The sequence below is a fragment of the Labrus bergylta genome, chromosome 5 (assembly GCF_963930695.1).
Source record: "Labrus bergylta chromosome 5, fLabBer1.1, whole genome shotgun sequence".
NCBI classification, from domain to species: domain Eukaryota; kingdom Metazoa; phylum Chordata; class Actinopteri; order Labriformes; family Labridae; genus Labrus; species Labrus bergylta.
Genome location: NC_089199.1, coordinates 18,989,450 through 19,005,662, shown reverse-complemented (window position 1 = coordinate 19,005,662; position 16,213 = coordinate 18,989,450). Strand labels below are relative to the sequence as shown.

The following is a 16,213-nucleotide window of genomic DNA, read 5'->3' as shown; positions in this document are numbered from 1 at the left end:
TGTTGAAAGAGAGTGTGAGGAAGGACATGCAGCAAACCAATCCGACCTCCGAACCCAATCTGACTGCACTTGGCGCATACGACACAGCCACCAGGCCATCGGCGCCCCAACTGAGGAATTTTTTTTAGTAACCTTAAATATGAAATGACCACAACAGGAAGTTCACCAAGTACCTCATCATAACAACATTATGATTTCACAAGCTAGCATCACAGTTTTTAGTCTGGAGTTAGAAAATACTCCTGGACTACAACGTTTTTTTGTTTTCTTTCACTGACCAATGAAATTCAAGTTGACTGTTTTTAGGTCCTCACTCCTTTGAGGTGCAGCACCAATGCTACATAGACTTGGATGCCTAAACTTTTTTTGTTCATTACCTGCAAAGTAGTTCATCACTACACTATAATACAACATTTATTTGGCTGTCAGAGTGATTTATTTGGTTGTGACTGTTTTTGCATGAATATTTAGAATCCAAATCACCAGCTATAGGCCTACAAGTCCTTTGGTTAATGGTTATTTTTATTGTCATACATATGGATGTTATTCCAACCAATGGGGAAGGGGGTTAGTAATGAATTACCTGTCTTGTATAGATTCACAAACAGTCCTATTTCATGACAAAATTTAAACAAATGAAGTATCAAGTAAAGTCATTAATTAAGACGTACAGCAATTACAAATATTGAAACAAAAACTACTGTGTGTCTATGACAAATAGCAGAAGTTTAGTACACACTGTTTTGACAAACAGATATAAATTAAGGATCATTCAGAGTTGTAGTTATCCACGTCTTGTAAGCAAGTAGCGGGAGGACTAATTAGCAGAGCAGAAGAAGAAGGGAACATATCACAGCTGAGGACAAGATTAGTTTGGCACAATAGAAAATCAAAGAGGCGAGAGTCCCCCCCCCCCTTTCCTTTTGAATTGATACCGTTTCTTTTTCTCCTCCACAATGATGCAGCATCACAGAGAACGAATGTGACCGAATTAGCACATTTAGCAGATCTGCAGGATTTCCCTTCTGGGTACATAATTTGTTCCCGCATGCGTGCTCTATCTTGACAAGTACAGAGTGAGCAGAAACCCAGGGCCAGAGCAAGTATAAGACTCTACTTGGAGGCACTGCTTGAGTGTCTATGATTCCCTGTAATTAGTATGTTAACTGTCACAGCAACAGATCAGACCCTTTGTGAATGACCTCACTGTCAAGTACTGGCTGTGTCTATTCTGTTCCTACATCTGCACCGGCACTTTACTGCCCTCTATTGGTGAGGAGAGCAAGGATGGAAAGGGAAATGAGCAGTGTAGAAGTCATAAAAAGCATAAACCAGCTTGTTTTATTAACATGTTTAAAAAAATGATTTTAGAAATAGAACTTGTGTTCAGTAAATGAATCTCTTTAGTCCACCCTCAATGGGAAAACCAGACTCAGCAGTGAGAAAAACACCTTGATCTTGTCTCTACGGCAGCAAATTAAAAACCCCAAATCCTTTCCACCGTCCCTGTTCCAGCTGTTTAGTAAATTAATTAAATGCTTAGCTACACAGGATGTAATGATGACATGACTATATTAGCATGCTGATGCTAACTCAGCCTCTTGGGTGCTTGCACAATTTATTTTTTGCACACCTTCATTCGTTTCAATTCAAGCAGCAGAGACACATTTAGTATTGCTGTCCTGGTCAATAAATGGCAGTGAAAAAAAAAGGGTGTTCCGCTGGCAAGTATGGAGGACACACGGGAGGCCAATAGGGGAGGAACATTTCCCAACAGGCCAAACTTGTGACTGCAATGATGTTCCAGATGATGATTCATGCATGCATGAGCCGACAGAACAGTTTTCAAAAAAAAGCAGGAGCAACAAAATTGCACATGGTAAAGATCAAAACAGCAACTATAGCTGTAAGCAGCATTGACAACTTGTTGTTCTACAGCTCCCTCATACAAGGAGAGAACATGGCCATCTGGACTATGAGAACCTTATAATTTAGCTGTGATGCCGTCTGTCAGATTGTCAGTTTGTTTTACTCGTGCACTTCAGACGGTGTTGACAGTCTGCCCGAAGCCATGTGAATGCAGCTATGTTTAAAGTTAGATCGACTGCCACTGGCATGTCCCTCAGCTGCCTATTGTAAGGGTTCTGGGTTTACTTCATCCTCTCATGAGGTGTTGTCATTAGTGAGCTGTCTCACTGACTCTGGCTCAGTACTGATAAGATACTGAAAAACAGAGATAAATAATTGTATCCTCAACACTGTATCATTCAGTTTCAATTATTCTCCTGACCTGGCTGTTCACATGCACACCTCACAGCAGGAGACACCTACGCCTATCCCCATATCACCCTAATCTAGAAGGACACATGCATCAAATCTGAACCAAAAGGGAAACATAAGAGCATGTACAAATTTGTATAGAGCTGTTAACAATGTTTTCACCATTCAATATACAACCACCACTTTGCTGTTTGCTAGCTTGCTAACTCGTCAGAGGGCGTAAACAGGAAGAAGTTCCACTAGCTGAAAAGGGCTTATCGCCACCTACCGTAGCTAAGTCTGATATTTTTGTGTGACATTTGTTTGTGTACTGGGACGAAGACAGTATTCCAATGAACTGGCCTAATAGATCTGTGAGTGTAGCTGAACTTATCTGTGCAGGTAAACGTACTGACTGACTTACTGCAGTTAGCTTCGCACACACTGTCTATGTAACTCCTTTATGCTCTCATTTGGTCAGTAAGTTGATCTCTTATAAAACTAAATCTGTAATCGCAACTAGAAACTTGGTTTTTGAGCGAATTGTCTGGTTCTTGTAGAAGGGTATTCCTGTATTCAATTATTCAGATCCCCATTAGCTTGCACAAATGCAGCTATAGTTTAACGCACAATAGATGCGGGGCAATCCGAGCAGCAGCATTTAAGGAAAAAAGGTAAGCAGCCCCATGCCACAAAAACTTTAAATTGACTTTTGGAATCAACTTGGGTGTTTGTCAGGTAAAATTCATACCTTTTTTTTGTCATATTTTGTTGTCCTGACATCTATTTCTAGGCGCTTAGAGATGTTCAGATGTTTGCTGCTGACAAAGGACTTACATTTATCCCAAAGGTCAGAAAGCACAGCAGGCAGTCACTCCTTTCTGCTTGAAAGTACATTCAAACCATTACTTGAGTTCAATAAAGTTGACTGCTGGTGCTGCTTCCGCCCTGGCAGAGCAGAGATCCAGATCTACAAAGCAGAAAGCCTGACCTCTGCACACTCCGGCTACGTTAGCCTGAGATGTTGGAGCCTGTCACACAGCTCCCTCAGAATTGTTTTCTGTGAATGCCAAAGTTTGACTCTTGCCCTGACCTCAGCGAGAGGTCCACTTTGATTGGTAGTGTAAAGCAGTCAGAGCTTGTGTGCTGTCACTGCCCCCTGTATCTGTGACAGTGACAGGTTTGGTGTGACTGGAGTCAGGATTTGCCGAGCCAAGCAGCCAAGGTGTTTCTGGTCAACGGCTGCAGTGGCAGGTCTACTGTGATCCACGTTCACAAACAGATATTGGATTGACACTTCCTCCTGCATGCACATTTTGCAGTGCCAAAAACGTATCTGCCACCTTTGAACTCGGAGAGGATGAGTAAAGAGAACCGTGCTCGGTGTTTACAAAGCTTCTTACCCCATGACTGACTCCAAAATGTAAAACTACATTTGTAGTATTGTGTTTTTTTCTCCCGAATGCAATTTTAAGTACATTTCAACAAACACAGTTCATTAAATAAAAATTGATCAGGACTTAGTGATGAACTTAATGAACAAATCTCTGCAGAGGGAAGCTGACAGAAGAGCGATCAGAGCAGCGATGTGTTAGAATCAATGAGTTTTTATTTGCACCCAGCACCTGTTGATTTTGAAAACAGATGCCTCATTTGTTTCTGTTTCATGGTTTTAAATACATCAGCAGGATGTAGAGCTGGGCAACATGGCCTCAAAATAAAATCTTTAATATGTTCACTTCACTCTGGCAGTACGGTTTTAATCTATTTCATGTAACTATATGGCACACCTGTTTGAATGCAGGTGTTTAACAATTGCGTTTGTCTTTGAACCTCGCAATGCAAAACAGTTCTTGGTTTTAATTGCTGGAATAAACTGGTTCTGCTGCAGTTCTAAATTAAAAGGGTCGTTTGATAACCTTTACAGAAGATAGGTATTTGTTACTGTTTTTTCATCAATCAGATGGTAAATTAAAAATACATTTAAAAATCCAGGCGGCGGAGGAGACAGTGGCTGTGTCCGAAACCACATACTACCTACAACATACTGAACATATATATACTGCACACTGCATGCTAACCCGACCGTTAGTTTGCCGTTAGCAACATACTGAAAATATGTGTCACAAGACGTACTACAGGTCTGGGCTCTGTTCAATCTGTGCCGCTGTGGCTCAGTTGGTAGAGTTGGTCATCTCTTAACCGGAAGTTTCCCCAGCTCCTGTAGCCACATCCCCGACCTTTCCTTTGGCAAAACACTTAACCCCAAGTTGCTCACACTGTTTCTTCAGTGGCGTATTAATGTGTATGAATGGGATTAGTTACTTCTGATGGTCACTTTACCTTGCAGCCTCTGCCGTCAGTGTGTGAATATGTAGGTGTGACCTGTGGTGTAAAAGCACTTTGAGTAGTCAGAAGACTAGACAAGCACTTTACAAGTTCATGTCCAGCTAACATCAAGCTAGCATGACCATCGTTTACTAATAAAACTTTGTAGTCATGTGAATATTATTTGTAAACATATAAATGTATTTCAGCAATGATCTTTTATTTTAAGCCGCTGGTTGGCTGGCTGGCAAGCTCTGCAATTGGACAGTCTGAGAGCTGCATTGTGGGGCGGTTTATTATGACCAGCATTCTCTCGTTTCTTCCTTAAAAATTCTGGCCAATCTAGTAGCCTATACTGTACATCCAAGTTTTTCTTGTATGCACAAAATTGCGTACTCTGATATGATATATGATTTTGGCCCTTTTCTGCACGTCATCCCCAAAGAAAGATGTCAGCTGTCAGGTATCGGCTGAGTCCTTCATTTGTAATGAGTAAACTCTTTCTGAAAAGTTTCTTAAACAAGTAAGAAAAGTAAAGTAATTAAAATAACACCCATAAATACAATCTGCATGCTCTAATTTTTTTAAGGGCTTAATGCAGTTTCTGGCTTAGCCAGTGCATTTAACGAGGGTGATGCTTACCCTTCAGTTTTCTGAAACAGCAAGATTCCTACAAGTTGTTTCCTCAATGTTTGAGCTTTTTGGTACTATGTCCTATAAAGAGCCAACTAGTCAATCTAGAATCATGGTGTGGGTGGATGATGGGATAAACATGGAGCTTTTATCCTCTGGATTGATGTTTGAATCCTCATGGGATCAACCTCAATATGATCTCATTTTTTCAAGCTCTAAACATGATCTTTTCCAATCAGACTAAGTACTTTAAGAGCCAAATCCAAAAACCAAACCACATCTGTTTCACATCTTTTATGTAGCTTAGTGAGGATAAGGAATGGATCATGGTTCAGGCTGAAATAATGTGTCTACAACTTGGATGAAACACAATTCAGAGTCTCCTGGATTAAGGCAAAGACCACATGCTAATGTGAGAAAGTTGCATGGATGTAGGGTTACCATCTAAAAAACAAACCTTTGCTGGGCATACTTCCTGACTTTTATTAGTGCGAGTGCATGTCGACATTTGTTCTTTGTCAGAACAGAAAGCTTGTGGAAGCAGTGGTTTTCTCATATCTAAAGTTAAATTGACATCCAGTGTTGATTTGTTTCCTAATAAATCCAAACTAATGAATAAAACAGAGTTATGTACAGTTCTTACTTGGTGCCTGATATCTGGAGGGCATCGACTGCTATAAATCAAGTCTTCAAAGCCGGCAGTGCCAGTGGAAATAAAACATCAGGCGAAAATCATGTTCGGTTTATGAACTCATCACTCTGTGAGACTAAATTGAGGGGAGATAGAAAACACATTTTCTACATGTACCCTCGATTTAGAAGCTAACAGGGATCCACTGATGGCATTCTGGCACAATATTTGAGGATCATTTGTGGAAATGATGATAAGACAAACTCAGATCAACTGAATAGTTCAAGTCAGAATAGTCGGATATGATCAGGGTTAATATGACTCTGATAGTGACAGAATAGCCTGCATCCTGTAGATTATTCTAACTTTTTATCGGCAATGCATAAGGTAAAATGACACGCAGGGGCAGGAACTAAAAAATAAAGAGGAAACACTAAACTTCAGAATATTATAGTAAAAAAAATACACAAGGAAAACAGGAACACAAATAGCAAAATAAAACAGGAACAGAAAATAATACAATACAAATTTCAAACATTCTGGAAAATGACATGCACCAATTTAATTTTGGTGCAAGCAAAACCTTGCAAAAAAAAGTTTGAACATGGTCATGTTCACCAGTCTGTTGCACCCTTTTTCTTTTAACATCACTTTGTAAGAGTGTCGGTCACTGACCAGTTCTCTGTTATTTTAAAAGAGGAATGTTTTCCCATTCTTGCTTATTGTAGGATTTCATCTGTTCAACAGTTCAGGGTCTCGTTTGTCTTATTTTACGCTTCCTAATGCTCCTAACATTTTCAATAGGTGACAAGTCCCAACTGCAGGAAAGCCAGTTTATCACCCGGACTTTTTTTACTCATGGAGCCATGCCGCTGTAACACCTGGAGAGTGTAGTTGGGCATTTTCTTGCTGAAATAAGCGAGGCCTTCTCTGAAAAAAGAAGCTGTCTTTTTGCCAGCATATGCTTCTCCAAAACCTGTACACATGGTTCAGCATTAATGGTGCTTTCACAAATGTGCAGGTTACCCATCCCACGTGCACTAATGCACCCCCGAACCATCATGGATGCTGGCTTTTGAACGGAGCGCTGATAACAAGCCAGACAGTCCCTCGCCTCTCCTCTCCTCTCCTCTGTAGCCCAAACAAAAAGGCTTCCAGGATTTTCAAACAGAAAGTCGAATTTCGACTCGTCAGACCTCAGGACAGTTTTCTACTTCACTTCAGTGCATTTTAAATGAGCCCAGACCCTGAGAAGTGGTATAGTTTCAGATATTATTTGTCAATGCAGCGACGTTCACAGACAACGTTTTTTGGGAAGTGGCCCAGGACGCATGAAGTGATGTCTACAGTAGCCTTGTCAAAAATCCCAAAACATTTCTCCTGTTTCAACATTTGATAGGTTGACGTTGTAATGTAAGTTCAAGCAGGAAGACTGGTTATATTCTTTGACACATTCTCTCACATTCCTATGTCACCCTGTTCTGGTTATCAGCTGTTTGTGGGCATGTATTCTTAAAGTAATTAACCAACCAGATTCTACCACAACCTTTCTCAACCAATCACCATGCTGCTGCCAAATGCTAAAACAATTCTCTCTCTTCCATTGTCATTCTGTCTTTACAGTGCAACCGCTGCAACCCTCCTCTGCCCCAGTCACCTCCAGTCCAGCTCAGCAGAGTCCAGATTCAGGCCCTGAAACCCAGTCCTCATCACAGCCTCCAATCCTCTTCCACACCACCAGAGTCTAGACTCCATAGGGGGGTATCCTATCCTGCTGTCGGCCTCATTACCCCTCCGAGTACATGAAGTCCTCATGATGGAGTCTAATCCCCCAAAGACTTTGCACATTTAATTCTAAATTGTTCAATAAATAATTGTTCAGTCTCAATTAAGTCTCTCCTGATTGAACTGTTTTCAATCAAATATGGGGAGCCGATGATTTGGCTTCTGTTTGTATTAACATTTTAAAGTGTCTAAACCTTATAGGAAAATGGGGTTGTAAAAGAAAACTGGAATGCTAAGGACCAGGTCTGAGGGACAATGGTGTGATCCCTCCAAACAGTCTTGCAAACACTGAATCCCACTGTTTGTGTTTTGCTGTTTTTCCAAAGGGGTAATTACTGCAGCGTCAGAAAAAGGGAGCTGCTATACGGCCGGGCAGAGCTGTGGTGGTTAGAACGAGCTTTTAATCTATGCTGTGGCATCTATTCACGACAAATCAGAGAGGTGGCTGATGTGTGCAACTCTGAAAGGTAGCAAACGACCTTGAGGAAAAAAAAAAATAGGGAGAGGAATTGCGTAGGATGTCAACTAGATGACTTCACTGAAGAAAAAAAAAGAAAATTAGAATAAAAAACAGGCCGGAGGGGGGAGAGGACATAAATCATCAGAAAGGGGTTACATCAGGGAAAGGCCACCTTTTCACACTGTCCTTCTCCTTCTTAATCCATATTTCATACTAGAGCACACACTCTGATACACCCACACACACACACCCCTTACATTTAGCCCCCCTCCTTCATCTTGGCTGTGAGAGCTTTGAGTCATTATGTTTGCAAAGTCATCCAGCAGATAATACTAACATAGCCGTGAACACCGTATTTGCTGCTGCCAGGCATGCACGCGGCTCAACAAGATCATTTTCTGTACATATACAGTCACTTTCATGTGGCTGGCTGGATGCACAGAGCTGCTGCTCTTATCACTCCATCAGCAGGGAAGATTAATGACACAGCGAATGAGAGGGACATGCACAACATGACCCCCCCCCCCTCCCCAAAAGCACCATCTCATCCAGTAAACAAGCGGAGACCTCTGTGACAGTATGATTTCACCAGATGACAGAGACGCAAACGACCTGGAGCACGTTTACTGGGGTTTTAAGACCCATTCACACCCACTCCCGAAACAGAAAAAAGGCCTGCGTAAGTACATAAATAAATCATAATGGTGATCTGTGTGATCTATGTAAACTAGCACAGTGTGTTAGGGCCGCTATGTGGCCAGGCTTTGCAGCTTTCTGAGCTGAGACATAGAACCTAATCCTCTCACAGAAAGAGAAAAGGAAGCTAACCCTGATGCAGCCTAAACCCTTTTCCAGTTTGTCATCCCCGCACTTCAAAGCATACATGATGAAATCCCCCAAGGTATTATAAGACTTCTGGCATAGCAGCTATCCTCAGCCCCCTTTTCCTAGCCTAATGCCTCATAAATGGAGTCTGGAAACATGTCCCTGCACTATTTTGGAAGTCATTGTTGCCTCGGATCTTTAAGAACCTTTTAGAGCTGCAGAGGAAGGGGGTGCTTTCCTATACTGCCAGGAGATATGAGGTGTTTGTAAATCATTACGAGACAAAAGGATTCCTGTCAATGCTGCACATACAGTACGCACGTGCACCTCTTAAAGGATGTATATATCAGGGCAAGGACCAGGCACTGATCTTCTTATGAGCTTTGCTGAATGAGAGAAAAGAGTGCTCAAGAAAATATGTGTCATAGATTAAGACACCTAGTTATTTAAGATTGTTGGGATTAATTTACATGTCACATCCTGGTCTCCAAGCGTCAGAATGACCTTAATTACCGGACTGTTGGAAAACTGAAACCTGTTGGGTGATTAACAGAACAGTGGCTGTTGTCCACAAACAAAACACACAGTTACAAGCCATGCCAAATGAAAGGCCTCTGTTTAAAGTTTTCAGAGCTAAACTTAAAAACTCCGACAAGACGTGAATCAATGAGCCGCTCAACAGAGAGATAGAGAGCCCGCTGCAGAGAGAAGAATAGGAGGATGCTAATCAGTGCCAAGTTGGAGGAGAGTGCTGACAAAACAAAAAGACCAAAAAGCAAAAGCAAACTTTGTTCCAACTTTTCTCAAAAGGTGAAGCTACTGTATGTTCAAAATGAAGGGCAACTTATGTGCAGCTAATGGCTCATTAGTAGAGATTAACTAATTGTGAAAAACACAGGGCTGATATCAATGTTTAAAATAACTATTTGCCCAATTGCCGATTCTGATACCAATGTTCTTTTCATAATGTCCTCTTAATTCTTCATGTTTATTATTCTAATGAGCTGGTAGATTTGATATAACTATATTTTTGTCTTATTCCCTCCACTAAAACGTCACCGGAACATGTCTGAAATATTCTCAGAGACGCTCTGAGACTCCCAGACCTTCTCTTTTACGTTTGACCATGAAAACAAATGCTGTTGATTAATACTGATGCAACACAGCTACTTGTACTGACATCAGTAAAATACTTAATTTCATCCTCTGCGTAAAACGGTTCATTTCAGCTACTGTCTCTTTAAGGCTTAGATCTCCTTTAAAGAGTCTGACTGCGATTTCAAGTTTCCATACGAGATTTTAGTCAGAGATTGAGTTAAATTGTGTTCTTATATTTATCTGATGGACATCAAACGCCAAGACGCTTCTTGTGCAGACAGTGATGTTAATTGTTTCATTTAACACTTGATTGTGCTGCAGAGAAATCTGGTTCAGCTGTTCCCCTTTATGTTACAGTATCTCCTATTAATCCCTTAACCCAACTACCTCACAGCTTCCCTTTGGGCTGACTGCCAAAACTGCTCCGTTTCATCTCTCAAAATGGCAGAGAGGGCACCGAAACGGAGCGTGCTCTGACTCTTTAAACAACAAAGACCATCAGAATGTGGTTTGTCTATTAACCAAGATAGCGCCTGTGTGTGTGTGTGTGTGTGTGAGAGAGAGAGAGAGAGAGAGAGAGAGAGAGAGAGAGAGAGAGAGAAAATGAAAGAGATAAATTGAGAGGACTCAGTCTGCCTCGCTGTTCTCACTCAGCACACTCGTGATAAGGTTTATCTCCGGTGCCTAACCAGTTGGCCCAGTAGCCCTCTCCGGCTCCCACCGAGTGGACCGGGGTGCCCGGCGCTGCACACAGTCAGCCGAGGGTTCAGCTCCCTTAGGTGACCTGCGAGGCTTGTTCATGCTATGCTGCTTTAGAACTTTATTTTTTTTTTGTCGGAAATAGCCCCTTCGGCCACATCTCTTTTAATCTGGGATTTCTTTTTTTTTTGCCTCCTTTTCTGCTCACTGTAACTCAGACTGCCAAGAGAGCTGGAGAAAGAGAAGCTGCGGAGCTTTGGCACAGAGAGGCGTTTGTGTCCCAGAGGCAGTGGCTGAGGCAAAGATGGAGACACAGAGACGGAGACGGAGGGGTGGGGGGAGTTAAGCCCCTAATCACAGTCTACTCTGCATGAAGGACTTAAAGTCACTCCGTTTACCGCCACCTTCTCTTTAGTCAAATAAATTCTACTGCTTACCTCTTTAGCATTCTGATACCCAGCCCCCCCATTACTATCACATACCCATTCTTGCTATGTGCACAGCTGCAGCATCGAGTCAAATACAGAGATAAGTGCAACATAAGCACATGCATAAAGGCAGGGACACATACATGAACTCAGTCAACTTGCACACGCAGCTATGCAAGCAGAAACGTCTCCCTTGTAGAAATCTCACAGAAGCCTCGACTTCTCGCCTCTTTGCTGCCTGACTCATGTTCACGTTCAAGTGGACCGACTACATTTAGCCTAACAAGGTCAGAATATGTAGCAAGAAAACATTGAGAATAGTATGTGATTCTTTCTATCTTCAGGCAAACAGCTCGCTTTTTATTCTATTTTTTTTTTTTCATGCCCTTGAAGTCCTCATGGAAAGAGTCAAAGAACATACAAGCTCTTTCAACTCGATGAACATTAAACATATAGTACAATGAAAGAGTGAAAATACAACAGGACCTTTTAACTCTTTCCTCGTATCAAATAGCCTGCTCTTTATTCGGCTTTTATTTCAATAACTTTGAAGTTTATTCCCTACTCCAAGATGAAAGCTCTCCAGTTCCAGGTATTTGAGTCCTATTTTATAAGAACAAGCTTTGAGAGGAGCCAGACTGTAAAATAGATATCAAATATTTATTATGTAATGGAGATTTTTTGTTAATTATATGATAAATATGTTAATATCATAGACTGTAAATATTAATGGACACTGAGTGACGTCACCCATCTGTTCCTGCAGGGGGCTCTGGAGGCACATCAGCAGCAGCCGCCATGTTGGAAATCTTGTCTCAGCCTAACTCTCAGTCAACCTAACAACAGGCTGAGAGCTGGAGCTGAGGCAGGTTTTAAACCTCTTGATGAACCGTTACATCGTGTATGTGACTTCCGGTGCTCCTGGAGCCAGCCTCTAGTGGACACTCGATGAACTGCAGGATTTTTGCCGGCTATAATTGCTGAAGCGTGCGGCATCAGTTTACTTGCTCTATTCTTGTCCCGATACAAATAAACATGAAACAAAAGATGCATCATTTAAATAAACAAAGAAATTAACGTTATCAATTTGATAGGTCTCAGTCAATAAAAACATGAACGCACTCTTATGCTCACGGTAAACCTATATTTGAGACAGAGAAGGTTTGCTGTGCCCGCTGCTGGCGAGCTCAGGTGCTTCATTTGTTTGAGCGAGACGAGGAGAGTATGATCAGATCCCCCCTCAAGACTGTGGGGGTTCTGAGGGCTCAAAATACATAAATGAACTTGGCTCCGCTTCTACTCAGGTGTAACACACCTTTTAAGTATCCCTAAATCTTTTTGGGATGTCCCTTCCTTCGCTGACTTTCTCTACTTCCAGCTGCAGCTTCACCTCACTATCCTCCTTACGTCCTCACGGCCAGCAGACTACACGTTAGTGCATATCGGTCTTAATCTAATGTTGGAGCATCGATTTATGCTTGGGTGTCCCACAGCCATTAAGATAATTGCATGATCACTTTATAACATCCACCTCTTGTGGCCATGATAATGCGCCCCCGCCCCACCCCCTCTTCCGCCCACGTTGCATAGTCAGACCCGTAACCACATTAAAGCAAAAAGAAAATGTGGTTGGAAAATATCATCTTTCAGCTCCTGCAAATTGATTTTTATTCCATTTCCACTGACTCCTTAAACCCTTTTAGTCTATCTCTCACCTGGGCTGACCATTTGATCTATTGGAGGCTTCCAGGTCTTAACAGCCTGTATCGATCCAAATTCTTCAGGCAGCGTCTTGAGCGGAAGCTCCTGTGTCACCTTGTAATGCTAACAGTCTGGGTGTTTTTGAGTGAGATCATCACTGAGACAATGTATTTTTAGCTGTTAGGGCAACGCAAGTGGGCTTTGATTGCCTTCGATGGGAAACGGCTGTGTTAAATGGCGCTATGATCTCTCCTGACTAAATAAAGATTGCAGCGGTGCTGTGGTCTAATGGCTGCTTCAGAGGAGAAGTTAGCGTCGGGGAGAGTCAAATCTCTTTGACAGATTGATCCAAAGGGAGGCACTTTGCTTCCTGAGAATGAACACTACCAGTTTATAAATGTTGAACGTTTCCAAGTCTTTGCTTCTAAGACACAAATGGCCGGCTCTGAGAGAGAAGCAGTGATTTGAAATTTTAAGAACTGAAAGTGACTCAGAGATGATCCTGCTGGGGTGCTGCATCACTTATTGTAAAATACTTCATCAGATAGTGAAAGTAATGGTTATCTCCATCCGATTTAATGACTCTGATAAGAGAGAAAGTATTAAAAGCCGAATGCTTCGTATATTAATAAGTGCTTCATCATCTTGAGGCACAGCTCCAGGCCATGAGTCAACACACAGGTTATTATCAGTGTAGCCTTAAGAAGTGGGTATACTCCTTATTTCCCCCCCAAATGTTTGTTTTGTGTCCAGCAGAGGATAAACTGCCTTTGTTATGAACAGTTACATGTGTGACTACTCTTACTCTACTATACTAGCCAGACAGAGTAGGGAGGGTCATCACTTCACGTCCTATAAACTGCAGCATACGACTGAATATAGTAAGTCAATCATTGCTGTGAATCAGAACAGATTTAGAAGTGGTTATACCCCTATGGAGACTGAAAAATAAGTGAGTATACTGTACTCTGTGTATAACCTGCACTACACTACTGCTTATTATACTTTTAACATTTTTTCTTTCAATTTGCAATAAAGTTTTTCATTAGGTGTTGACCTCTATGTGTTCAAAGGTTTTGTCTGAAGTATTCTTTAAATCAGCGACGAGACTGTGTCGGGAAATATGACACACTTTCTGAGGTTATACCAAATGTTAACTCTGAGCTCCCTCCTTCTATATCTCATAATATGATGATATGTTCACACATATGTTTATCATTTTACATTGAGGTATTTATTACACAAGTGATTATTATCTACTTTTGACATAAATATGTTTTCATGATAACTCTGCAAATTCAAATGACATGTATTGTAATTAGGGCTGATTAGGGCAATCTATTAGCTGTCAACTTTTTTCACGGTGTGAATATTATCTGCTAAAAGCACTAGTAGCTCATATTTAATAAGGACGTGCTAAAAGCAGCTAACATTAGTTAAAAAATGGAGACTGTATTGTGAGGCTACATTGTGGGTGGCTGTGGATTAGTTCGTAAGGACTTTGTTAGAGAGTCTGAGAGTTACCAGTTCAACTTTTGAAGACCAAAGTCTAGAAATCGGTACTGATAGCTGGAGAGGTGCCAGTTCACTTCCCGAGCACGGCAAAGGTCGCAAACAAACCCTAAACTGCTTGTGGCACTTGTTCTAGTGCAGCCCCATCACTCGCACATTTCTCTGTTAGTGCCTGTCCATCGGATTTTGTGTGTGTGTGTGTGTGTGTGTGTAGCATGTTTAAAAGACAACTTTAAAAATGTTAGTTCTTAATCCTCTTTAAAAGACAAATGAGTATTGAAAGCCAAAGTTGACATAAGAAGATGTTTTGGGCTTTAAGAACACTGATCATCTTTTTTTTTTTGTACTTTTATACTTCTAGAAAATGAAGAACAGATGAAAATAATTGTGACTTGTAGCCCTATTTATGATTGCTTAGAATGTATACATTTCACAAACACCATGGCCTGGATATATCTGTTCAGTTTGTATTGACACATGGACCAAACTGAGTTTAATTCCAGTAATGTCTACGAGTGTTTGTCTCGTTTTAAGAGTCTTTCTGCTTTTTCCTTTTGTCACTGTTCATTACAAACTAACTGCATGAAAACATGGAAAGACTTTTACTTCTTCTCAAACATCAGACCACATCATGTTCCTGTTTAATCTGAAAATAGTGTTAGACTTCTTATGCTGGCAGTGGATTTACCTTTCTCTCCGCTGACTTTGTAGCAAAGACGGGCATATGACTGGCCAGCAGTGGACACAAGAACGGGGCCAGCGACTTCCCTTCGTCCTCGCCATATAACCAGCCCGGTGAGTTCTCCTCGCCTGCAACAGTAAAAAAAAAAGAAAAAAAGAAAAAAGCAGAGACCTTTTTATTTCTCCTCACAAAGGCAGCACTGACGTCATGTTTGCAGTTTAGCGGCTTGTTTTGTTGTTGTACTCACTGACAGCATGCATCTCACTCTCACAGCAGAGCCAAGCGGGAAAATCTCCTTCAAGCTATGTCAAAACCACGCATCATAATCAGAGAGACATTTCTCTACCGCAGGTATGCAATACGGGTGGTGTTATTAGCATGTGGATGTGGTAATCAGCCAGAGGCTTAGTCCCTGTTGTAGGAGGCGAGGCCAGGTACCGCCAACACAGGGTCTCAGCAGTGATTAAACCTGCACTTAATCAACAGTGAGAGTCAGTCTCAGCAGGAAAAATGCTACTGTAGGATTTGACTTATAATAATGGATTTTCCTGGTGCATGTTTCTCTGTGCAGAACTCTAAGCCACACAAACAGCTGCACCTCTGACAAGGAACCAGAGGAATGTGCCAAACTACTCCCATAACATAGCATTTTATTATCATTCATTTTAATTTGCATGAACTACATTTGGGCTGCACTTTGCAGTGGTGCAGTTGTTAACGCGGTCGCCTCACAGCGAGGAGGTTCCTGGTTCGAATCCCCATCAGACAGGAGGCTCTCTGTGTGGAGTTTGCATGTTCTCCCTGTGCATGTGTAGGTTCCCTCCGGGTACTCCGGCTTCCTTCGACAGTCCAAAGACATGCTTGTTAGGTTAATTAATGATTATTTTTTTAATGACTCTAAATTGCCTGTAGGTGTGAATGAGAGGGTGGCTCTCTATATGCCAGCTCTGTGATTTACTGCCAAAAACAGTCCAGGGTGTAACCAGGGTCTCGCCCAATGACAGCTGGGATCGGCTCCAGCCCCCCGTGACCCCGAACGTGAAAAAGCATTATAGACAATGGATGGATGAATTAAATCGTGCATGAAATTTAACTTCTCTTCTTTGATTATCTGCATACAAGCTACACTCTATATCTGCAGTTTGCCTCAAATATCTCATATGCTTTGGGGT

At 41.6% G+C, this 16,213-nt stretch overlaps 1 protein-coding gene across 3 annotated transcripts in view; it reads right to left on the bottom strand.

Annotated features, from left to right (window-relative positions):
* arhgef10la (Rho guanine nucleotide exchange factor (GEF) 10-like a) overlaps positions 1-16,213 on the bottom strand; it is a 147,406-nt gene that overhangs the window by 44,589 nt on the left and 86,604 nt on the right. For all 3 annotated transcript variants that reach the window (XM_065955063.1, XM_065955064.1, XM_065955065.1), the window contains one exon: positions 15,048-15,169. In XM_065955063.1, coding sequence (XP_065811135.1) covers positions 15,048-15,169 — 122 coding nt within the window. The remainder of the gene's footprint in view (positions 1-15,047; positions 15,170-16,213) is intronic.